This window comes from Gossypium raimondii, chromosome 13 (genome assembly GCF_025698545.1).
Source record: "Gossypium raimondii isolate GPD5lz chromosome 13, ASM2569854v1, whole genome shotgun sequence".
Taxonomy (NCBI): Eukaryota; Viridiplantae; Streptophyta; class Magnoliopsida; order Malvales; family Malvaceae; genus Gossypium; species Gossypium raimondii.
The window spans coordinates 15,225,918-15,252,028 of record NC_068577.1 but is presented as its reverse complement, the minus strand read 5'-3'; the positions used below and the strand labels follow the sequence as shown (position 1 = coordinate 15,252,028).

At 34.2% G+C, this 26,111-nt stretch overlaps 1 protein-coding gene across 1 annotated transcript; it reads right to left on the bottom strand.

Moving 5' to 3' along the window:
• Positions 1-4,786: 4,786 nt before the first annotated feature.
• LOC105781939 (uncharacterized) lies at positions 4,787-8,237 on the bottom strand. Its single transcript, XM_012606458.2, has 9 exons — positions 8,088-8,237; positions 7,490-7,610; positions 6,634-6,701; positions 6,501-6,560; positions 6,154-6,312; positions 5,911-6,057; positions 5,290-5,504; positions 5,055-5,163; positions 4,787-4,954 (listed from the first exon to the last, which is right to left on the bottom strand). The coding sequence occupies exons 1-9, from the start codon at positions 8,199-8,201 to the stop codon at positions 4,847-4,849; spliced, it is 1,101 nt and encodes a 366-aa protein (XP_012461912.1). The 5' UTR covers positions 8,202-8,237; the 3' UTR covers positions 4,787-4,846.
• Positions 8,238-26,111: the final 17,874 nt, after the last annotated feature.

Sequence of the window (26,111 nt, the reverse complement as noted above, 5' to 3'; positions counted from 1 at the left end):
ATATATTTCCACGTCAATCTAATATTATCCAGATATTTTTATGATTTATTTTTATAATGTATCTTCTCTAAAATTTTTATGTAGGCATATTTTTGTGCTTTAAAAGCCAATAGTGTTTTTATATAATGTTATTTTAATACATATATAAATTTATAATTTGTATTAAATTATCTTTGATTATTAACATATCATCGATTTCACATTTACATATCATCTACTTATTACATACATAATTTGTTTCATTTAAAACATTATCCTATTATATACTTGATTTACATCAAATTTTTATACATATTAATATACATATATCATTGTAGGAAATCTTCCAATCCATGTGTAACATTTATTTAAATTAACGTGTATATATCGTTTCACGTATTTTGGTTTTCTTTTATGTAATATTCATTTTAAAATTCATCTAAATATTATTTCATGTAGTATTCATCTCAAGTTTTATTTTTAAAATATTTCAAATCTTCACGTTAATTATTACTTCTTTTAATTTTTATGTCATATCGTACATTATATCATTTCGTTTGTGTTGATAGATTATTCGAGTTCATTTGCATGTATTTTAGGATTATGTTTCATTCAAATATTAAAATCATTTTATTCAAAACTTTCAAGATAACGTAATACTCGACATTTGGGATCTTCGAGAAGATTGAGCCCTAACGTATTGGGTTCCAATTTTCCTCGTTGAATCTAAATAATCGAGGATATTCTTTAATCAAAACACATAAATAAAAAAGTTCATTCTCGGGAATTCGATACGTTGTGTCCTAACGCATTGGATATGACATGTTGTTTTCTCGAGAAGAGGATTCTTCTAAAAATAAAGACAATATGTGGTATTTAGGAATTTTGGGAAATTGAACCCTAACTTATTGGGTTTTTATTTTTCATTTGACCCAAATAACCAAATATCCTTCTCAACATGCATGGGTTTTAAAATTCAAAAGATAAACTTAATTTTGAAGATTAAAAATGTTGCGCCCTAACTCACTGGGTGTAACATTTTATTTCTTTGAAATAAGAGTGTTTTATTATTCAATTTATTCAAGTTAAAAGGATCATATTTTAAAATCTTTTCAAAATTTCGACACTAAGATATTAAACAATCAATTCGGTACCAATTTTGGGCGTTACGAGGGTGCTAACCCTTCCTCGTGCGTAACTGACTCCCGAACCTGTTTTCTCAAATTTCGCAGACCAAAATCATTTTTAAGGTGAGCCGTTCACGCCTCAATAAATGATCGGTGACGACTCCAATTTTTGTTTTTAAGTTGACAACTAAATTTTTGTTTCAAAAAGTGGTTTCGACAGCTTGGCGACTCCGCTGGGGAACTTTAGAGAGTCAAGCTGTAAAATTGATTGTTTTCTGTCTTATTATCTAAAATTGAAAATTTGATTTGAAAAATTACGATCTTCTCATTGCATTTATTTGTGATTGATTACTATGGATTGAGTTCTATATTTTGGCATCATATTGCATAAAGACTGTTTAGTCTTACCTTTTAAGTGGAAGTGAGAAACTACTCCTTAGTGAGGTTTTCACCTCCGTGCAGGATAGTGGATCACTTTCGGTATACATCCGTACCTATGTCTTCATGAGATTTTCATCTCCGTGCAGCCATAGGGAAATGTATTCCCCTAAACTGAACTCGGTCCGTATGAGCCTATAATGGGTGAGGATCGAGGAATCTGCTGGTTCGGGTACCTCAACTTTAGAACCAAACCACATGTAGAAGACCTTAGGAGCCCACCTTAGGTAGAACTACTCCAAACCCCTAGTCATTTCCCGACTAGGTATTCTTTTGTTTGCTTTTAGTTTGTACTAACCCGTTTTGTTTTGCTTTGACTATGATTGCATTGCATTTGCATCTTAGGAAAGAGATGTTGATTCGAGTCCGATTACTAAATTAGAAAGCTTGTCATGGAATATAGATTTCTTGATAAAGTGGAAAATAATACGACTTCCTGAATATATTTCGAGAAACACAATATGGGTGATGGAAGAGTTCGTGACTTTACTTCATGGCCCGAGGATTCAAGATGATTATCTAAGAGCCTTCGATATTCTAACTTCCTGAAAGAAGCTGATGAGCATTACGAAGATAGGCAGACAACAGATTACGACCAAGATCAAAAAGTGGTTTCGACACATATCTTATTGCAAATCAGTAGACATGATAACCCTGTTTTCATGTACATATAAGTTTCAATATTCATGGTAATCCATATTTTCACAAATAACATATATACATGGTTTTTGCACAACATGATATTAGAAAGAATTTATCAATTCAAAACAATATTTATCATATCATATCAATAAAAACTCAATTGTGAATAACTTACCTTATAACCACATAGTCACTCACATGTAATAACAAAAAAAAATATTATGTTTTCATTTGTAAAATGGATCGATAAATTTATAGTCAAATCCTTATGTATTTAACTCGTATAAAATGCACACCTTTTGTGATTCGAATAGTAAATCCTATTAAAGCTCAATCACTTCCAATCCAAAAGAATAAGAAATTTGATTCACACTTAAAGAAACCGTATATGTGGTTAAAAATTCTCTTATCTCCAATAAAAGAATAAAATCATCCACTAACTTCTCAACTTAAAAAACTTACTCTTTTATTCCAAGATGATCCAAGAAGAACACTTCTAAAGTTGATGACTTGAGTTGGTGTGAGGATCTAGTTTGGTGAAAAGAATAAATGAATTTAATTAATATCCATGAAAAGAAAATATAATAGATGAGATTATAAATAAGAATTAAAAGAAGAAATAGAAGATACTTTATTACCCAAATATTGACAAAGATGTCAAAAGTCGAAAAAGCTTCCAAGAAGAACTTAAAATTTTAGCAATAGAAAGGAAATAAGGTCTCTAAGTGATAATCAAATGAGATAGGAATAGAAGAGAACAAAAAAAAAAAATTAGTTTTTGGGTGGTGGCACAAGAGTGGTGGTACGACTGTGATGTGGTGGTGGTGTGGGGGTGCTAAGGTGATTGAATGGTGGTTGTTGGGTGGTGTTTCGGTTTTTAGTAGAAATATTAAGCAAAAATATAAGAAAAAAAATAAGGAGGAGCAACCTTTTTGGGTGGCACAAGGTGGAGGAAAAGGGAGGAGCAAAAAGAGAAAATTGTATCAAAACAAAAAAAATGAAAGTATGAGGGGAAGGAGGAGTGGACGGTCACAAGGTGGAATCTCCCAACAAAACATTCATGAGAAGGGACAAGAGTGTTAAGGAGAGTTAATCACAATAACTTTGGGAGTTTCACCTTTTAAAATTCTAAAATATGGAGTTACTAAACAAATTAAAAATAGGAGTTACATGATTAAGGTTGGACGTTTTTGCATGGAAACTTGATCAACTTTTTGCATAAAATAAAAAAAAATGATATTATAGACACTTTAGCTTGAGTTAATTAGGAGTTACTAAAGATTCTTAACCACTAAAATACTTTACAAGCTTTGTTAAATACTAACGACATTTATTTTTAAACAAGGCAAAACACACACTAGGATTTTGAAGCAAAATTGCTCAAAATAGAAAATGGTGTGAGGGAAAGGACTCAAATTCAGATCTTCAAGGACACTCTACCGCTACTTAACCACTAACTAAATATTTATTATTTAATGCGCAAAGATAACTTTTAAAAATTAGGGCGTGATCACTCTTGGTTCATCGACCCCAATTTCTACTAACCTGGTTTTTAGGATGTGGCATTTTCCCAACTTTTCGTTTAAGTTCCAAATTGATCCTTGTTCATTATCGAGTTTATTTTAAACTTTTGTAAGCTAGATATTAATTTGATATTTATTGAAAGACATGTTAATTTGATTGTTTATGAATTGTATGATAATCAATTGAGATTTTGAGATATAATTTGTATGTAAATGGTTTATAATTGTTTGTAACATTCTATTACTAGGGTTTGGCAACCGGACCGGGTATAGGATGTTACAATGTTAGAAATTGGTAGTTTGATGGTACTTGGAAGCACCAATTTTACACAAATTGTCTTGAATGCTTTGGTATGTGATTGATATGGTAGTATTGAATGTGTTTAAATATGATTTTAGGTCTTCCAAACTTGTACCAAGTTGGTTATTGTGAAAATAGTGAGTCATGTCGCGATAATAAACCTCTGATGTCGAGACGAGAAACAAAGCAAAGTCCATGTGGTGACATAATTTCTTCAAGGTCACGACGAGCACCAAATAAAGAGTTGCATCGTGACGAGGAACCCCTGGTATCACAACGTCAACCCAAAATTTTAGAATCCTTACAATCTATTCCTATTTCAACCTCAGGTTAACAAAAAAGAGCGTTTGTAAGCTCGTATAAGACCCGGAAATGAATACTAATCGTGTTATATACGTATTTAATTTATATTGAAATGATTAAATTATAAATTGAACTGTGATTTGATCATAGTTACTCCGGTAAAGATTGTAGCACCTTGTAACTCGGACTCGGTGATCAGGTCGGTTATGAAGTGTTACAATTTCCATAATTTTTTTGGGAAAAAGAAAGAAATCATAAAATTATTAAAAGATATCTCTATTAGATAATTAATACATGATGGGGATTTTGTTCTTTTAAATTAATTGGTTCTAAATCCTTTATTAATTTATATAATAAAAAATGACAAATTATTAGGTATGCCACATAAGAATGTTTCCTTATTTTGAAATTGCTATAGTATATATATTAGATACCAGCCAAAGGAAGGTTATTAGCAAAAACAGTAGCCTGTAATAATGGATTAAACTTTCTATTTATATATGCATGTATATAGTATACATTGACTATTTCATTTAAGCATTATCATCTGATTTCATTTGCCTCTCACCATGCACCTGTTGCGACACATTCTCAAGGAAGTTACCTACTAGTAGCCTTTGATCCAAAACCATATCGGGTACCTGCATAGCATGCATATGCATATGCATATGCACATGAGTATATGTATACGTAGATGTATGAGGCAGGGTCAATATAAAGCTAAAAAAGAGAGAAGACTACCTTATGACCAAAGAAAATTTTGGTGTTATTAGCAATGGCCTCTATAAACTTGAGCTCAAGAAATTCAGGGGTCAGCTTCATCTTGTTTGCTTCAGCTTCTTTCATTGCACTAAAGGGAAGGGGCAGAAACAGTATCCATCCTAGATGTTAGACAACACACACACACACACACACACACACACACACACACACACACACACACACACACATAGAGTAGGAAAGATGATTTAATTACCTATAAAAATCAGCATCTGCTAGACATTTTTGATGAGCAATGAACATTTGGTTCTCAATCTCCTGCAGTTCCATGGCATTTTCCTTCTCCTTGAGCTTTTGTTCCCTTAGGATGTTGCTAACAGTGGCTGTTTTTTCAGCTTCATGAATGGCCATTTTTTTCTGGGTTTCTGATTCTTTCTCAACTACTTTTTGCCTCTCAATTGAAATTAAAACCTGGACTCCAATACCATATAAATCATAAAATTATGAATTAAATTATGGTTTTAGTTGCAAATTATACTAAACTTAGGAATTTAATCCCTAATCCCTATACTTTAATTTAATATATTTGAATCATTCTATCATTATTAATGTTATTCCTTAGTCCAAATCAAAACTTGAAATTCCCTATATGATTTAAAAAGTGAAATTATGATTATCAAAATAAATATTTTTCACTAATTTTTCATTTTTAAAAAATTAGATAAGCCCACTAACAGAATTCTTTAATGGTTTTAGTAATTTGGATTAATGCATAAAATCTAAAATAAAATAAAATAAAATAGTGTGCAATTTAGGGACGGAATCATAATTTGACCTAAAATTATGTGGGGATGGAAGATTAGGAAGTGATGAATACCTTGGTGCGTTCTTCTTCCATTTGTTCATAATTTCTTCTAATTCTTTCAGGTATAATGGGCTTTGTAACCCTTACACTAAGAATTTCAATTCCTGGTGCGTACTTTGTGCAATCACATTGAAGTGCATCTTTCATCTTTTCATCGATCTAAAACATTAAAAGAAAAAGAAAACTTATGATTAATTATATATATTATAAGTGAAATAAATTTTATATATAATATTCACCCTTTCTCCTATATACCTGATCAAAAACATCTATGTATACTTGCTGAAGAGAGTGAGAGCTGCAGAATTGATTGATCTCATGATGAATCTTATCATATATCCATGTGTTATCGTAATTAACACCATAGTTCAGCAATGTCTCATACACGTACTCTTTTTTAAGCTTATTCACAACCTGAAATATACGCAAAATCATATTTTAAATAAATTTGAATTGGACTGTTAAATTAGAGAAATAAAATTCTTCTAATATTCTTTTCTTATTCGCGATACTTAAATTCGATATGAGCACCTAAATCTTTACTATTTAATACAACAGTTAATAAAATAAAAAGGTAATTTAAAATAGTTTTAAAGCCTTACCTCTATCTTTTCAAAGTTAATCATTACGCCCCCTTTAGTACCACATGGAATATCCCTCACCTGCAACATTTTTTCTAAATCATGAAAGCCAAAATAATAATAATTTCTTCATAATTTGGGCCAAAACAAATACCTGATCTGTCTGAAGAGTAACTAGAACAGGCTCATACTGGGTTACAAGAGGCATCTTCAAATGGAAACCTGATCATATGGTAAAGATAAAATAAACCTTTAGACTATAGACTATATATGTTTATTATGATTAAATTTAGTTTCTTATTTTAATTTTGTAGTCCTCTTATTGATTCTAATCCTATTGTTCAATTTGATGTTATTTAATTCAGTTTGATTATAACCTAAAAGGTATTGGATTCAGTTTGCAGCTCACAAGTTAAAAATAATTATTATTAATATAAAATATTAGTAAAATAATTTTAAATTACTATATAAAAATATTTTTGAAAATATTCAATAACCTATGAATCCCAACCAGTGAAATTCTATTTGGCTATCTTCGAAACGTTGTTCAGTTTCGATGTTGTTTTAAAAAAACCCTAATATGGTCCGGTAACCACAATTATTTTAAACTGCTTTCATCCTATACTATTTATTACTCAGTTAGTATCACCGTCAATCAAATTTTAATTCAGTTAAAAATTATCAAAACAATATTTTTATTTACAAAGTAAGTTATTCGACTTTCATATTTTTGTAAATCAATAAAAAATTTCATAATGAGATTTAAACCTAAAACACCATACATATAAAACTTTTTATTTACCGTTTGAACTAAAATAATTTTTAATTTTCATTTGAAACTTTTATAAGTATATTTATATTCTAAATTTGTATATATTTATGTATATATAAATAATATTATTGATTAAGTCAGTGTCAGAAATAATTTTATGTAATAAGATTATTCTTTGTTATGTTAATAATTTAGACTGATGGTCCATATTAATAAAACTAAGATTCCTAATACTAACCTGGCTCGGTTATTGTTTTTAGAAGAGCCCCACCCTTCCAATAAACACCAACATGGCCTTCAGGGACTTGATGCAAAATGGATAAGCTGCTTCTAGTATACCAACATGATGGCACCACTGCCTAAAATTAGGGTTTTAAGTTTTAACAAAGAATCATGCAAACGTATTAATAAAAAAAAAAAAAACTAAACCATCCTCATAGTGGCTCAATTATTTTATTTTGTTGATAAGGATATTTAGGATGGTGAGGAGGAAATCAAATCAAATTCTATTTATAATTAATTTTTATTTTGTATAAAAACAAATAATTAATATTGAAATCAGTGAAAAAAAATTAAAAATCAAAAACTATATAAAATATATTTTTAAAGAAAATATAAAAACTAATAAATTCAACCGATCCGAGCCAATAAATTTGATTTGGTTCTGTTATCTTCGATTACAATTTAATTTTTGAAAAAAAAATCAAAATATTGTATGGTAATTGAATATTTTCTTCTCAATACCGATCTAAACCCGACCCATATTAGATATATGTTCAGATTACGTTGCAATTCCTTAGCATTTACGTGTGAAAACGAAGAATGAAGGCACTTACCAGGGAGGCGATGATAACTATGGAAGCAAAGACAAGCATTGCGGGGATTCCGAAAGAACCGCCGCTTTGAGCCGGGGGAGACGGTGGTGCTGCACTATCTTGCGAAGGATCCATGGCTGTTGAATATAGCCGTGTTCTGTTTTCTCTAATTTTTCTTTAGGGGAAGCTGCGAAATCTTGAGCACAAAGATCGAGACTCGAAGCTTTAAAGAGCATTGGATTAATGGCGGCGGCAAATTTGATAAATTTTTGATGCATTTTCAATTAAATTTGTAGGAAAGTTCTTCAGCTAATTAACTTGGAAAATATATTTATTATTATGATAAATTTAACACTTAATATTTTTGTTTTAATTCTTTTTTTACTTTGATCCTCAATTTCTTTTATATAATATCAGAGTTGGGAGATGAGAGTAACACAGTTCGAACTTGTGTCAAATCGGTGTTTGACAAGAGTTTTAATTATTATTCCATTCAAGCTAAGATTTGATCCTCAACTTTTAAAGTTCAATCAAATTGTTTTTTACGGAAAAAATTTATTAAATTGTTAAAATTTTAACAACATTGACTTGACAACCTGCGTAGTACTCTTCATGCACATTATTTTTCATGTGAATACCTTTTTGGATTTTATGAGATACATAAAAATTAGTACTTGAAACTGTCACTTTAATACCGTTAAATTTTAATAGTTTAATTAATATTATTATTTAAAAGAAATTAAAGGTCAAAATGATAAAAGGAGAATTAAGATTAAATTAATAAAATAATAAATATTAAGGTTAAATTTGATATTATGCTTAAATTAAAATAAGTTACATCTACTAACCCTAAATCTAAGAAATTGCACGTGCGCTGCATAGAAATAGCATTTTAGAAAAAAGAAAACGAAAAGAAGAAAAAAATAGTAGACTTGTTTGTTTGTTGACTTTAAGTTCTAATTTTCTCTTAAGAGAAAAAAAGTACGACCAAGAATTTGCTAGAAATTTAAATCAATGGATAATGCAATTCAAGGAAATTGCCCTTTTACTTTTATTATTATTTTTATATTAAAAATAGGTGAAAATTATATCGACAACTAAAATAATTTAGACTTTGGATTAAAGTTAGTCATTTTAAGTCATAAATTTATAGATATCATTAAATAAAAAATTATCAACATCCTTTTTATTTACATTAACAAAGAATAAAAGCAATATTGCAACTTACATTCTAAGTTTTATTTGTTGGTAATCTAAAAGAATATTTTCAGTTGTGAAAAATTCTTTAACTGTTGTAGGAAATATTTTCAAAATATTTTTTGTTGAAGAAAATCTTCTGCTATTTTTGAAAACTGACATTATTATTTTACCATTTTGCCCTTCAGGAAACTATATAAATAAGAGGTCATTTTCTTCAATTTTCACAAAACAGAACAAGAGAAAAACAACTCTCATCTTTCTTATTTCTAAATTCTGGTGTTTTGCGAAATTACACGAGAAAGAAATTCTGTTTAGGAGATTGGGTTTTAAGCAAGATCGTTTGTGGCCCCTCCAATCTTTCTTGAGAATTGAACTTAGTGTGGTTTTGCCGGTTTTCTTCCAGTTTATTTTCTGATCCGATTTTCGACCAACTGTTTTTGTTTTTCGGTTTCCATTCCTATCAAGAAGAGTAATGTCAATTGTGTTTCACCTTTTTTATTCGGGTGTACGAATATTGAAGTACTGTGTTAACCTTGTGAGGCAACGTCCACTACACGATTACACCGATCAGGGCGAATTTGCTTTTAAGGTAGTTGTTCTTCCTCGACACAGTGATTGCTATTTTATTTACACTTAGTTTAGTTTCCTATCAACGCTAATGGTTTTGTTTTGTAGTAATATATTTCCAACATTATTTTCTTCTACGCTTTGGAAGCAAGATTTGAGTTAATTTAAAAGTAAAAGTAACAATTTCATGATAAATAAATAAAACTAACAACATTTTCTAATAATCTTCTAATTCATCAACAAAATGTGTTTGATATGCAGAACCTCAATTAACTTATCAACCCCCTTTTAGTGGTAAAAATATCGTGGAGGCCCATATGTTAAGAGTCAGACTATATTTTGCTCTTTTTACTTAAAAAATGAGCAAATTAGTCTATGTATGTTAAATCAAATAGCAAACTAGTCGTTTTTGTTAAAAATTCTATCCATTTCTACTGTTAAAAGTTGAGTGGTTGATAAAATGACTAGAAAACGTGTACATCATTTTAACGCACAAAGATTAATTTTTAATAGTGAAAATAGATGAATTTTTAATAGAAACATCAATTTACTCATTGATCTAATGTATAAGGATTAATTTGCCCATTTTTTGAGTAGAGGAGGCAAAATGTAATCCGACTCTTAGTACAAAGGCCTATGTGGTACTTTTAAGTCATTGATACTCTTAGTACAAGGGCCTCCATGATACTTTTAAGTCACTGCATCAGTATAATCTCTTATTCGATTGTCATTAATGGGGCAACGAGGGGGAATATTATTCCGGCGAGAGGCTTGCATCAGGGTGACCCGTTAAGTCCTTATCTGTTTCGAGGGTTTTTCGACACTACTCAAGATGACTAGTAAGGAAGGTCAGTTTTCTAGTGTAAAGTTGTGTTGTCATGAGCCAAGTATTATCCATCTGTTTATAGTATCATATTTGGGAATGCCACCGACAAAGGAGCTTTGGCTATCAAAAGAATCATTGACGAATTCTCAGAGGTGTCTCAGCAATGTTTTAATTTCAATAAATCTTCTATGGTGGGTCGTGGTAATATTTTGAGATATGGTTTTTAATATTTTGAGGATTCGAAGTTCGAATAGTCCAAAATGTTATTTGGCACTCCCTACAATGGTAGTTCGTGGGAAGAGGGTTGTATTTCAGAACTTGAAGGACCAACTTGTTAAAAAGGTGAGTAGTTGGAGTTCTAATATTCTTTCTCTATGTTAGATACTATGCAAAAAATGTATGAATAGAAAGATAAACTACAGAGTAATTCTTTAATCAATATTCCTTATCTGTTGAATGAACACATTGATGAAGTTTATATACTCATATGAGAATAGCTGCTCCCAACCAACTAATTAACAGATTTGATAACAGACTAACAATCTTAACAATCTTTATACTATTGTTTAACATTCACTCAGCTTCTCAATGGGTAAGACCCTAAGTAAACTTCGAAATCGAGCAAACAAAGAGACAGACAATGGTTTAGTGAGAATATCGACAATTTGATCACAAGCTGGCACTTCACTAACAATGAGGGACCCATTAGCCACCTTTTCGTGGACAAAAAAAAGTCAAGTTCAACATGTTTAAATTTGGAGTGTAAGACTTGATTAACTGTAACAGCTACCGCACTAGAATTATCACACCAAATTGTAGGAGGATCAGCAAAACTAATTTGTAACTCTATTAACAGAGACACTAACCATGCAATATCACTAGAAGCTGCAGCTAGACTTGATATTAAGCCCCTGCCGTGGACCAAGACATAACTTTTTATTTCTTAGAATACCACGAAATAGGTGTATGATCGAAGTAGACACAAAACCCTGTAGTAGACCGACGATATTCAAAATCAAGACCCCAGTTGACTTTAGCATATCCAACCAAAGATAGTCTGTCGGATCGTCGAAAAACCAGCCCATGAGTGATAGTACCATGTAAATATCTCAGGATATGTTTTAAGGCTATCAAATGAACCGTAGTAGGTGCATGCATGAATTGGCAGACACGATTTACAGTATAAGCAATATCCGGTCGAGTTAGAACCACATACTGAAGAGCACCGGCTAGAATTCTGTATTCAGTAGGATCAGCAGGCTGATCACCTTTATCTTTAGACAAAGTTGATGAATTAACCATTGGCGTATGAACACTCTTTGAGTTAGCTAGAAAACTCCTGTCAAGAAGATCTCGAATGTATTTGCACTGGCATAAGTGAAGACTACCAGTGGAGGACCTACTGACCTCAATCCCTAAAAAATAATGAAGCTCACCCATATCCTTTAGAGAGAATTTGTTATGTAGCTGCTGAACAAAACAATTTATTTCATCATTCGAACTGCCAGTAATAACAATATCATCCATATAGACCAAGATATAAACAGTAGACGTGGTTGAAACTTTAACAAACAAGGAAGTATTAGCTTTAGATAAGACAAAACCAGTAGAGATAAGAAACTATTTCAATTTTTCGAACCAGGCACAAGGAGCTTGTCGTAATCTGTACAAAGCCTTCGTCAGACGGCACATCAATGACTCACTATTTGGTCCATATTGAACATATCTTGGAGCCTGCTGCATGAACGCTTCATTAGTCAGGTCTCAATTTAAAAAAGCATTGTTTACATCGACTTGAAGAAGTTTCTAATAATTAGATACAACAACAGATAAAATGGTTCAGATAGTAGTAGGTTTGACCACTGGACTAAATGTTTCTTTGAAGTTACACCTAGGAACCTGAGAACATCCCTTTGCTACCAACCGTGCTTTTTGACGACTAAACAACCCATCAAGATTCTTCTGGATTTTGAAAAGACATTTGCACCCAATTACTTTCTGACTAGGACGTAAAGAAACCAGTTCCCAGGTAGAATTGATCATTAAAGCGTCAAATTCAGCTTGAACTGTAAATTTCTGCTCCGTATGAGCAAGAGCTTCCTCAACAGATCAAGGCTCAAAATTTACAACGTCGACTGAAAAAGCTTTAAGTTTAAAAATTCCTGCCTTAGACCGAGTAACCATAGCATGAGTATTTCCTGCAGAAAGAGAATGTATAATTAGAGACACACTGGATTGACTGACCGAACTAGCTTCTGTGGACGAACTTCAAAGACAATGCTCTCTTATATTATTCCCAAATTCAAATGGTAAATCAACTGAGACAGACTCACTGGGATGACACGTATCTTGTAACTCAACTAAAACAGATCGATCAGAATTGCAACTTGGATCAAGAGGCAGAGGTACAACTGGTGACGGGACAATAGTGCTGCTGGGTTCTACAGTAGACTGAACAGAAGAGGTCTGAACAACAGGAACATATGTAGAAGAACTAGAAGATGACTTAATAGTAGCCAGAGTAGATAAATGAAACAGAAATCGACATTCATCGAACACAACATGACGAGAAATAACAACCTTACCCTCTGGTTTGAGACAATGATAGCCCTTATACTGAGAGCTCTACCCTAGAAACGTACATAGCTATGAGAGAAAATCCAGTTTGTGTGACATAAAAGGACATAAATACGGAAAGCAACAACAACCAAACACCCTTAAGTGGTCATATGTAGGCTCATGACCATAAAGATTCTGATACAGAGACTGACCTTTTAGGACCGAAGTGGGCAGTCGATTAATAAGATGTATAGCACTGCAGAATGCCTAACCCTAATAATTCATAGGCAGATCAGCCTGGCCAAAAGTTTCAGACCAGTCTCCACAATGTGTCTGTGTTTGCACTCAGCAACACCATTTTATTCTGAAGTATAGGGGCAGGAAAGATTATGAAGAATCCCATGACTAGCTAGAATTGAGGCAAAAGAACGAAACTCACCACCCCAATCACTTTGAAATTTCTTAATAGTATTCCCAAACTGAGTGCTGACCATATTCTAAAACTGAAGAAAACATTCAATTGCTTGATTTTGACACCATTTTTTTGATAAAACGGGTCAACTTGGGTTTTGAAAATGAAAATAGAAACGGGAGTCGCCACCAATCTTTTTTGATAAGGTGTGATCGGGCCACCTTGAAAAGTGGTTGTTTTTAATAAACAATTTAATTTTATTAAAACAACGATTTTGGTCTACGAAATTAAAAAAAATGGGTTCGGGAGTCGATTACGTACGAGGAAGGGTTAGCACCCTCGTAACGCCCAAAATTGGTACCTAGTTGATTAGTTGATGTCTTAATGTCGAAAATAAAAAACTTTGAAGAATTTTAAAAATAAGATCCTTGTATTAAAATGTTGAAAATTTTTGGGAAACGAAGCATATCACGTTAATCGAAAAAAATCACATCCAGTAAGTTAGGACACCATGCCTCGAATTCTCGATAAGCGAATGAATGCTAAAAATTTATTAAGGTAAAAAGATATTTAATTATCTCAAATTTAAAAAAGAGATCATGCCTAGTAAGTTAGGACACAATCTTTTCTTAATTCCCGAGATCGTTTAAAACTTGAGTTTGAAAGGATTCGTGTATTTAGATTTATTGTGAAAATCGAGACCCAGTAAGTTAGGGTACGACCTTCTCAAATCTAAACACGAGATTTTGCTTATTCAAATATTGTAATTTATGCATTGAAATAAATTAATCTAACATGAAATAATAGAAATAAAACACGATGTTAATATTCGTAACAAGGCGATATTGAATACAATAGTGCAAAAATAATACGAGCAATTGCAACAAAAATAAGATAAATAAAAAGTACAAATCAATAACATACAAAATAGCAATGTATACAAGCAAATAAAATTAAAGCATTCATTCAAATCAATAACGAAAATGAAATAAATAAATAAATGAAGAAAATGAACAAAATTATAAAAATGTAAAGTATGGATATATATATGTGTATTAAAAAATGTACGTAGATATATATAAATAGGCATATATAAATTATAAAAATAAAAAATGTATATAAACATACATATATATATGTATATAAAATTATAAAATATAAGATCAAAGATATGTACGTATACATATATAATTAAACCTAAAATTAAAAAGGTGTAAAAGAGTAAATAACAATAATAATAATAAGATTAAAAGATATTTAAAGTTAGATAAACAAATAAAATAGAAATATGATAACAATAATAATGTAAAAATCATAACATAATATAATAATATAATAGTGAGAAATAAATAAATAAATTTAAAAAAACTGAGTTAATCAATAAAATAACAAAATAATAGAAAAAGGACTAATTTGAATTCTAAGACAAAGATTCGGGGCAAAATTGAAAGTAAAATAAAAGGGGAGGACCAAATGGGAAAAATGAACAAATTCGGACACGTGTCCGCCTTCCAGTACGTCAGCGGGTCAAAGACCCAATCGAAAACCAAACAAAATTATGGGGGGCCAAATTTATAAAAATGAATAAATAAGCAACAGGACCAAATCAAAATAAATTGAAAATGCGGAAGGACCTGGGTCGCAAATAACCCATTCTGCGAAAAAGCGCGGATCCTCCCTGGAGCGGGTCGGGTCGCGCGCGGGTCTAAGGCAAAACAGCTTCGTTTTGGCTATTAGTGCTCAAGCCCAAAACGACGCCGTTTCATGGGCCCTATTTAAGTTAAATTTTTTTAAAAAAAATTCGTTCTTCATCCACTCCTAAAAAAAAGCTCTCTAAACTCTCTCAAGTCCTCTTCCCCTTTTGAAAATCCGGCCAGGAGTCTGGTCATCAGCTGCCGCTCCGATCGCCGGCCGTCGGCGACGGCTCCGCCGTCCGCGGTGGCTGAGAAAACAAAAATAATCCCTTTCGAAGCCCTTTACACATGGAGCGAGGAGCCGAGGCCAAAACCCCCGTAAACCTGGCCAAACCCGGTGGAGCAACGAAGAAACATGACGTTTCTTCTCATTTTCAGGCGAGGCCATCGACGGCGAGTGGATCGGCTGACGCAGATGAGTTTCTTTTCCTCTTATCTTTTTTTTCCTTGTCTTTGTTTACAAAATAAAAAAATAAAAAAATAGAAAGACTGAAATAAAAAAAAACAAAGAAATCACCTTTAAGTTTTTGTTTTTTTTATTATTTTCTATTATGTCTGTAAAGAGGAAGAAGCCGTTTCAATCCATTTGAATGGCCTCTATATAGCCATTTTTACACAATTTTTATTTTATTATTATTTCTACTGTCTTGTCCTTCTTTACTTGCGTGTTCTCCTTTGTTTTGCAGGTGGAGCAGGTGGTGCAAGTGGCGGTGGCAAAGGGCAGGTGGCTGCAGCGGCAGAGGGCCAAAGGTCAAAAGATGCGGCGCTAGGGTTTCAGAAAGTCTGAAACCCTAGTATGACTAAACTTTCTGGGTCTAATTTGATTTTTGGGCCATACGAGTTTTTGGCCATTGTAAGGGTTATTTGGGTTAGTTTTAGGTGGGTTTGGCATTTGGGCTTGTAATGGACTGGACTTTAGCTTATTTTGGTTTTATTTATTTTTGGTTTAATTGGGCCTGGGCAAATTTGGGCTTCTACAGCTGCCCCTCTTTGCTCGTTGTCGTGTAACGAGAACAGAGCAAAGACTAAGAAAGACCAAATTTGCCCGGTCTTGCCGAGTCTTGACTTCTTCGAGTGCTTCTCTTTTCTAAGTAGCATCCTTCCAGTCCACTGCATCTTGTCGCTTCAATCCACTCTGCTGTACTTCAGAAAGACACAACTTGTAACTTTAATCTTCTTCGCAGCAACTTCAGGGGGATGAAGCTTGTGGTTTCAGTCTACTCCTCTGCAACATCAGGAAGATAATGCCTAACACGATAAGATCCATTATCAACAGTCTCCTCCACTACAATTTCAGGGAGATAAGACTTGTAGTCGGTCTTCAATCTACTCCACTACATCTTTAGGGAGATAAGGTTAGTGATTTCAACCTGCCCCACTGCAACTTTAGGGAGATAAGACTCATCGTGGTCTACTCTACTGCAACTTCAGAGAGATAAGATCTGCTATCTTCAGTCTATTTTACTGCAACCTTAGTGATATAAGACTTGTAGCTTCAATAAAGTCTGATGCGATCTCGCTTAGGTTATCATTGCTCAAAATTTATTAAGGCTTTATCACTGAAGTGCTATAACACCTTCCTTCTCAGCTGGTGTTTCTGAAGAAATATTTAGTCAAATTGCCCCCACTATAAACTTCAAAGTTCAATCCACTGGGACGCAAAAAATTTGTACCATCATTCTCCCACTGTAACCCAAGGGTAGAAATATGTGGTTTTTCGTCAATCATCTCCTATCACAATTCAATGATACAAGATCTAGATCTCACCGGTCCCTTACACCATTCCCAGGGTACCGTACCAAAGTCTCATGCGCAAATGAAGGCTCTCTTCTCTGAGGTATCCTCTTCCTATTGCCTGGTGATCATTATCTGCTCGTTTATTTAAGGTTTATCGCCGACACGACATCTCGTCATTTTGTTCAATCAATGTTTTAGACAACAAAATCCAAAGAGAAAGTCTAAATTTAGACTCTTCCTTCTCAAATTTCCAACCTTTAAATTTGGCGTGTTCTAAACAATAGTCCTATTTCAGGTTCAGGTATTATTTAGAAACTTTTTAGAGTAATATGCAAAACTTCCTTTGTGAAAGTTTTATTATTATTCCAATGCAACATGCTTGCAAAAAGGGTCACAAAAATGGGTAAGAATAAAGTTAGTTCTGAGGTAGCTCGAAAGGAATAAATTATCAAAAATAGTAAAGAAAGATAAAAAAGAAATTGATTGGGAATGTGTATCTTGAAAAAGAATAAAGTATTCCAAGAACAAAAAATTCAATATAAATAGTATGAAAATTGGGTGCCCTAGATATCGCAGCTTGAACTTCTCTGTACCAACTTTCTGAAGACCCTTCTGAGTTTAACATGTGTTTAAGAGATCTACGATGCTTTATCGATGCCCCAAGATGCTGCCTACCCTTCCCTGTTGATTCAGGTATAATAAGACTACCACATGCCCCAATCTGATCAAGATTCGAGTTGCTCTGATCACTTTATGCCCCATTCTGATCAATATTTGAGCCACCCCTTTCGGGTTTTCAACTCAAATCCCCTTTGGCCTAAGGTGCCCTTTGCGAGTTTTCCCCTTAGCCTCTCCATTTTTACTTTTTCATTTTCATTTTATCATTTTTCATTTTCATTTTTTTGACTCAAAGTGTCCTTTGCGGGTTTTCACCTCGGTCCTTTCTTCTTCTTTAAACGAAGTATTTCTTGATTGGATCCGAGTTTATAGGATTAACGATCTCGCTCAGGATCAGTGCTCCTCTGAAAAAGGTCTTCTTTACAACATAGGGACATTCTCGGTTTGGCATTCATTTCCCTCTAGAATCCTTTCGTTGAGGAAGGATCTTTTTCAACATCTAACCCTCTCGCAGAATTCTCTGGGATGACCTTGTTTATTATGGGCTCGTATCATTTGTTTCTGGTACATCCGACCCTGATGAATAGCTTTTAACCCTTTTCCTAGGTCCAACTGATCACATCGCGATTAGATCCCTCCAACTCTAGCTCAACTAATACCTAGAAAGAGGGGTGTTCAATAGGTAAAACTACCTCAATCCCGTAAACCAAAGAGAAAGGTGTTGTCCCAGTCGAAGTCTCGATAACCGTTCGAAAAACAAGGAGGGCAAATGGTAATTTCACATGCCAGCTCTTGTAAGTCTCAATTATTTTCCTAACTCATTTGTGGGCGATACAGCGACGAACCGTGGTGTCTGGTCTTAAATTGATTACAGACCTCAGCTATCGTGCTATCATTCAAGTTCAATGCATTTTCCAATACCATCTTTTCTGGAATTTTATATCAGCATATGGTGACATTGGCGTATAAAATAGCCTTTACCCGTTTGCTAAAGTAATTAATGATCTCAACAGTGAAGCAATGCCCATTAGAAGCCTCCGATAATGATGTCCAAGGCCCATTTGCTCAAAATTTGAGTCGCCCTTTTCGGGTTTTTAACTCAAAACCACATTTGGTCACAAAGCGCCCTTTGCGGGTTTTTGCCTTGGCCTCTCATTTTCTGCTTTTTTCTTTTCTTTTTCTTTTTATCATTTTTATATTTTTTATTTTAACTTTGATTTTTCCCTTTTTGTTTTTGTTCTCTTTTTTTTTTGAATTGGATCTGAACTCTTGGGATTAGGCAAGTCCTTGTTATCCTTTTCGAAGAATCTTTTTTGATATCAGATTTCTTCCATAGAGCCTTCTGGGGCGAAGCTACGATAGAAAACTTTTGATCTTCCTCTTCAATCAGGATAAAATCCAACAAAACTTAAAGAGATGGAAACTCGACTTCCAATGGGCAAAGCTATACTGAGTCAACAAGAAAGGCATTGCCCCGGGCAAGAATTTTCATTGCATCATTCCTATTGTTAATCTTGAACATACTACAAATTTCTGGCGTCGTGCTGTTGTTCAGATTATAATATCAGTGTTTAACCCGGGCATAGCCTGGTATGATCATACAAAGACATATTTGAACTCTAGAGGTAACTCAACAAGGTCTTGCGTTGTCTTTGCGGTCATGTCAATTTGAATCTTCACCCAGCTCATAATTTCTAATGACTCCTGGTGAGGTAGGATATGTCTGTTCTCTTGTCCTACCATCCTCAACAAGTCCGGAGATAGGCTACAATCCATGTTATTTTGAAAGTCATGGGATCCCTCTAAAAACATATGTCGCTCAAAAAGAGATTCAAAGTTTGCAGCAGTGTCACTCATGTCGTTGATATCTGGGGACTCATAATAAGTACCAAAGATTATACAAAAGAATGTATAAATTTATGGATAATTATTTGTACAATATGATTATGAATGAATGAATAACGTGGAAGAAAATCCAAAAGAATGAAATAATCAAAAATAATTATTCAAAAAGAATGAAAGAACATTGACTCAAAAGTGATCGCAAAGATGTATTTCATTAGAATAATAACGTTTAGACATTAGCCTATTTCACAAAGGAATTTCTATCACTTTTGGGCTAAAAACAACAAAAATGTTTTGAACATTACTCTAAATAAACTCTAAAAACTACAGGGATTTCTTTTGTAGTCCAATTGCTTTGAACACTCTCAAATTTATAAGGGCGGATATCTAACGAGGATCCTTTTCAGTTGTCTCCATGCACGGCATTGATGTGAACGCTTCCTAACACTTCTTGATACATTGCATTCACCTCATCATCAATGTAATTGGGTAGCGGATTTTCTGCACTGTATGAATCATCGAATTTGACAACGCCTACATTGATGAGTCTTTCAACTAGCTTTTTGAAGGCAATGCAATTCTCTACTAAGTGCCCCGTGATTCCCACGTGATAATCACATTGTGTGTTTATATCATACCATTTAGGGTACGGAGGTTGTAGGGATTTTGAGTAGAAAGGGGAAACAATATGCGCATCGAATAAGCTTTGATATAGCTCCTTATACGACATCGGAATTGGTGTGAACTGGAGCTTCTCAGTACCTGGTTTCACTCCAAATTCTTACTTTAAAGGGCTCTGATGGCTAATGATTTTTGACTTCGGCCTGCCCACAGTGATTGGTTTTAAGTGGCCCTTGTTATATCCGTCTGCATTATCTTTTTTATTCCCCTTCTTCCTTGGGGCCTTTATAGTATCTGGGTACTCTGCCATCGACTGTTTCATTTCTGCTGGTTTAACAAGAGCAACAGGAAAATTGTTCCTCAAATTGGATCTTAGGTCTGTTAGGCAATTCACTGGTGTCGATGTACCAGTCTGATAACGTTGGGATCTGACAGTAAAGAGTGCCCCTTGTGGACGTCCATCTGGCTAGACCTAGACACTTATCAGAGTACAATCTAAGGAATAAACCATATCCTTATTATCAACCCCAAAGTGGACTACCGAGCCTTCCACTTCTTCTAACTCTCCAACTAGTAATCGGTTGAACTGGCTCATCATGGTTCTCTATAATTCTAGCATCTAATGTCTCATTTCCTGTTGAAATTTGGTCAGTTGCTCTTGTATTTGTATTTGCATTCGCTCTAATTTCTCTAACCTTTATTCCATTTCTCTAATCTTTGCTTGGATACCGTAAGGGTGTTGGTGTTCCAAATTAACTGAAATAAATTTACTCCATTAGACTCTTTCAATGGATTTTAATACATATGATGTCGTGTAATGCAGATGCATGAAATGAATGCCTAAAGAGACATTGATTCTAATTCAATTACATTTAGGAAACTTTTCTAGAAAGCAAATCCCTTTACATAAAGCAGATGCATGTACGGCCTCACCCTTATATTTCAAGAGACAACATCGATCTTTCCTTCATCCGCATGCTGGAGATAATCTCACCAATTTCCAATAGATGCTAGCTCCTTTTCTTGATCTTGGTCACGGTCCATCATCTGTCCATCCTCATAAGGCTCGTCAGCTTCTTTAAGGGAGTTGGAACGTCGAAGGCTCTTAGACAATCGCCTTGAATCCTCAGGCCACGAAGTAAGGTCACGAATTCTTTCATCACTCTTCTTGTGTTTCTCGGAATATATTCAGGCAGCTATATTGTTTTCCAATTTATCAAGGAATCCGTATTCCATGACAAGCTTTCTAACTTAGTAATTGGACTTGAATCAATATCTCTTTCCTAAGATGCAAATGCAATGCAATCACAATCAAAACACAACGAGAGGGGTTAGTACAAAACAGAAGTAAACAAGGAAAACAAAAGTACCTAATCAGGTAACCACTAGGGATTTGAAGTGGCTCTACCTAAGATGGGTTCCTAGGTCTTCTATATGTGGTTTGGATCTAAAGTTAAGGTACCCGAACCAGCATATTCCTCGATCTTCACCCTTTATAGGCTCATACAGACCGAGTTCGGTTCAGGGGGATACATTTCCCTATGGCTGCACAGAGATGAAAATCTCACGAAGACATAGGTACGGATGTATCCCGAAAGTGATCTACTATCCTGCACGAAGGTGAAAACCTCACGAAGGAGTAGCTTCTCACTCCCACTTAAAAGGGTAAGACTAAATAGTCTTTATGCAATATAATGCCAATGAATAAAAACACAATCTATAATAATCATACAAACATATGCAATGAGAGGATCGTAATTTTTCAAATCAAATTTTCAATTTTCGATTATAAGACAGGAAACAATCATTTTACGGCTTGACTCTTTTAAGTCCCCAACGGAGTCGCCAAGCTGTTGGCACCATTTTTTTGATAAAACGGGTCAACTTGGGTTTTGAAAATGAAAACAGAAATAGGAGTCGCCACCAATCTTTTTTGATAAGGTGTGATTGGGCCACCTTGAAAAGTGGTTGTTTTTAATAAACAATTTAATTTTATTAAAACAACAATTTTGGTCTACGAAATTCAGAAAAACGGGTTCGGGAGTCGATTACGTACGAGGAAGGGTTAGCACCCTCGTAACGCCCAAAATTGGTACCTAGTTGATTAGTTGATGTCTTAATGTCGAAAATTAAAAATTTTGAAGAATTTTAAAAATACGGTCCTTATATTAAAATGTTGAAAATTTTTGGGAAACGAAGCATATCACGTTAATCGAAAAAAATCACATCCAGTAAGTTAGGACACCATGCCTCGAATTCTCGATACGCGAATGAATGCTAAAAATTTACTTATTTAAAAAGATATTTAATTATCTCGAGTTTAAAAAAGAGATCATGCCCAGTAAGTTAGGACACAACCTTTTCTTAATTCCCGAGATCGTTTAAAACTTGAGTTTGAAAGGATTCGTGTATTTAGATTTATTGTGAAAATCGAGACCCAGTAAGTTAGGGTACGACCTTCTCAAATCTAAACACGAGATTTTGCTTATTCAAAAATCGTAATTTATGCATTGAAATAAATTAATCTAACATGAAATAATAGAAATAAAACACGATGTTAATATTCGTAACAAGGCGATATTGAATACAATAGTGCAAAAATAATACGAGCAATTGCAACAAAAATAAGATAAATAAAAAGTACAAATCAATAACATACAAAATAGCAATGTATACAAGCAAATAAAATTAAAACATTCATTCAAATCAATAACGAAAATGAAATAAATAAATAAATGAAGAAAATGAACAAAATTATAAAATGTAAAGTATGGATATATATATGTGTGTATTAAAAAATGTACGTAGATATATATAAATAGGCATATATAAATTATAAAATAAAAAATGTATATAAACATACATATATATATGTATATAAAATTATAAAATATAATATCAAAGATATGTACGTATACATATATAATTAAACCTAAAATTAAAAAGGTGTAAAAGAGTAAATAACAATAATAATAATAAGATTAAAAGATATTTAAAGTTAGATAAACAAATAAAATAGAAATATGATAGCAATAATAATGTAAAAATCATAACATAATATAATAATATAATAGTGAGAAATAAATAAATAAATTTAAAAAAACTGAGTTAATCAATAAAATAACAAAATAACAGAGAAAAGGACTAATTTGAATTCTAAGACAAAGATTCAGGGCAAAATCGAAAGTAAAATAAAATGGGAGGACCAAATGGGCAAAATGAACAAATTCGGACACGTGTCCACCTTCCAGTACGTCAGCGGGTCAAAGACCCAATCGAAAACCAAACAAAATTATGGGGGGCCAAATTTATAAAAATGAATAAATAAGCAACAGGACCAAATCAAAATAAATTGAAAATGCGGAAGGACCTGGGTCGCAAATAACCCATTTCGCGAAAATGCGCAGATCCTCCCTGGAGCAGGTCGGGTCGTGCGCGGGTCTAAGGGAAAATGGCACCGTTTTGGCTATTGGTGCTCAAGCCCAAAACGTCGTCATTTCATGGGCCCTATTTAAGTTAATTTTTTTAAAAAAAATTCATTCTTCATCCACTCCTAAAAAAAAGCTCTCTAAACTCTCTTAAGTCCTCTCCCCCTTTTGAAAATCCGGCCAGGAGTCCGGTCATCAGCCGTCGCTCTGGCCGCCGGCGACGGCGCCGCCGTCCGCGGTGGCTGAGAAAACAAAAATAATCCCTTTCGAAGCCCTTTACACATGGAGCGAGGATCTGAGGCCAAAACCCCCGTAAACCCGGCGAAGCAACGAAGAAACATGACGTTTCTTCTCCTTTTCCGGTGAGGCCATCGACGACGAGTGGATCAGCCGACGCAGATGAGTTTCTTTTCCTCTTCTTTTTTTTCCTTGTTTTCGTTTACAAAATAAAAAATAAAAAAATAGAAAGACTAAAATAAAAAAACAAAGAAATCACCTTTAAGTTTTTGTTTTCTTTTTTTTTCTAATATGTCTGTAAAGAGGAAGAAGCCGTTACAATCCATTTGAATGGCCTCTATATAGCCATTTTTACACAATTTTTATTTTATTATTGCTTCTACTGTCTTGTCCTTCTTTGCTTGCGTGTTCTCCTTTATTTCGCAGGTGGAGTAGGTGGTGCAAGTGGCGGTGGCAAAGGGAAGGTGGCTGCGGCGGCAGAGGGCCAAAGGTCAAAAGATGCGGCGCTAGGGTTTCAGAAAGTCTGAAACCCTAGTTTGATTAAACTTTCTGGGTCTGATTTGATTTTTGGGCCATACGAGTTTTTGGCCATTGTAAGGGTTATTTGGGTTAGTTTTAGGTGGGTTTGGCATTTGGGCTTGTAATGGACTGGACTTTAGCTTATTTTGGTTTTATTTATTTTTGGTTTAATTGGGCCTGGGCAAATTTGGGCTTCTACACTTGAGATTTACGTTTAATCATATAAACCCAGGTAAACCGACTACACATGTCAATAAACGAAACATAATACAGATTACCCCCACAGTCAACAAAAGCTGGTCCCCACAAATCAAAGACAACCAATTCAAATAATTCCATATATTCATTAGTAGAGTGTGAAAAGGGCAATTTACGTGATTTCCCTTTCTGGTAGGCAACACAAACATTATCAAGACATTTTTTATTGGAAACAATTCGACACTTGTCAAGAACAAGTTTAACAATCGTAAGAGAAGGGTGACTAAGCTTTTTATGCCACAGTGTAAAGACATCATCATCCAAATGACAATCTTGGATCCCAGTGTTGTTAATAGAGGGAATTGTATTAGAAAGGATAGATGAACCGACCGAAAATTGATAGTGACCATCACGAACTTGGCCTTGCAGTAAAATTTTCTGTGTCTAAATGTCCTTAATAACACAATAAGAGGGGTGAAATTCAAAAAAATACATTGTTATCAATAGCAAATTGAGAGACAGACATAAGATTTTTTTGGATGCTTGGCACGCACAAAACATTAGAAAGATGTAATAACTTCTTCTTTGTTGGTAGAACAGTATTCCCAATAGATGAAATTTTAGTGGGAGCCTCATTTCCCATTAAAAGAGAAGAAATACCGATATATGGAGTGGAGGCATTTAAACTAGATGCATTCTGATAGACATGATGAGTGGCCCCTGAATCTGGATACCATGATGAGGTTCCTATCGGCACAGGAACATATGAGTTAGTATTATCAAAGTTGGAATCATACTACTTGGCATTCGTAAAATTAGACGCATGAAAATCAGGGATTCAGGGTAGCTGAACACACTGTGAGGAGTCAAAATCAAATACACGTGCTCGTGGTTTAGTCCGTCACGAAACTTCAGGATCATTATTTTGCATATAGCCTTCAAGATCAACATAATTAGTATTAGCCCCAAGTGAACTCAGTCCAAATTTTTTTGCTAGCATTGGCCTGCCCACTATTCGGCCCACTAAACTGTCCACTAGCAGGCCCAAGAGACTAGCCTACATTCGGCCCAACATACTGCCCACTATTCTGTCCGCTAGTAGGCCCAAGAGACTGACCTGCATCCAGTCCAAGGTACTACCCACTATTATGCCCACTATTGTGCACCACAACAGATGGGCCAACACGGTGCTGGCCCAAATCACGCCCTAGCTCATGTCCCACATCACACTACATGTCATGTCCTATGGATGGTCTAGCATATGGACCATAAACATCAGGTGGGCCACTAGCAGACCCAAACCAAGCATTTTTGATCCACCGTAAGCCCAATTCCATGACCAGTTTCATTAGGGTAAGAATAGTAAAAAGGAGTAGCCCTAGCTTGCGGCAAATAATAACCACGATTTTGAAAGTGTGGCCAGCCTCTCCAAAAATTACCACCAAATCCAGAACCACCAAAAAAACTAGAACGGCCAGAGAACTCATCACCTTGTATCCCTTGTCCATCATGCGCAGAAGAAAATCGCGTCATGGTGGAAGCATTCGGGCCACCGTAGTTGCGATTGAAACGATAGAAGCAGCG

Bases quoted from the DNA above. Each gene is read 5' to 3' on its own strand.
- LOC105781939 (XM_012606458.2), bottom strand. From the start codon at position 8,201: ATGGATCCTTCGCAAGATAGTGCAGCACCACCGTCTCCCCCGGCTCAA. The intron at 5,505-5,910 runs GTATTCATCACT...ATTGGAGTCCAG, and splicing joins TGGAAGAAGAACGCACCAAG to GTTTTAATTTCAATTGAGAG. The intron at 4,955-5,054 runs GTAGTCTTCTCT...CATGCTATGCAG, and splicing joins AAATTTTCTTTGGTCATAAG to GTACCCGATATGGTTTTGGA.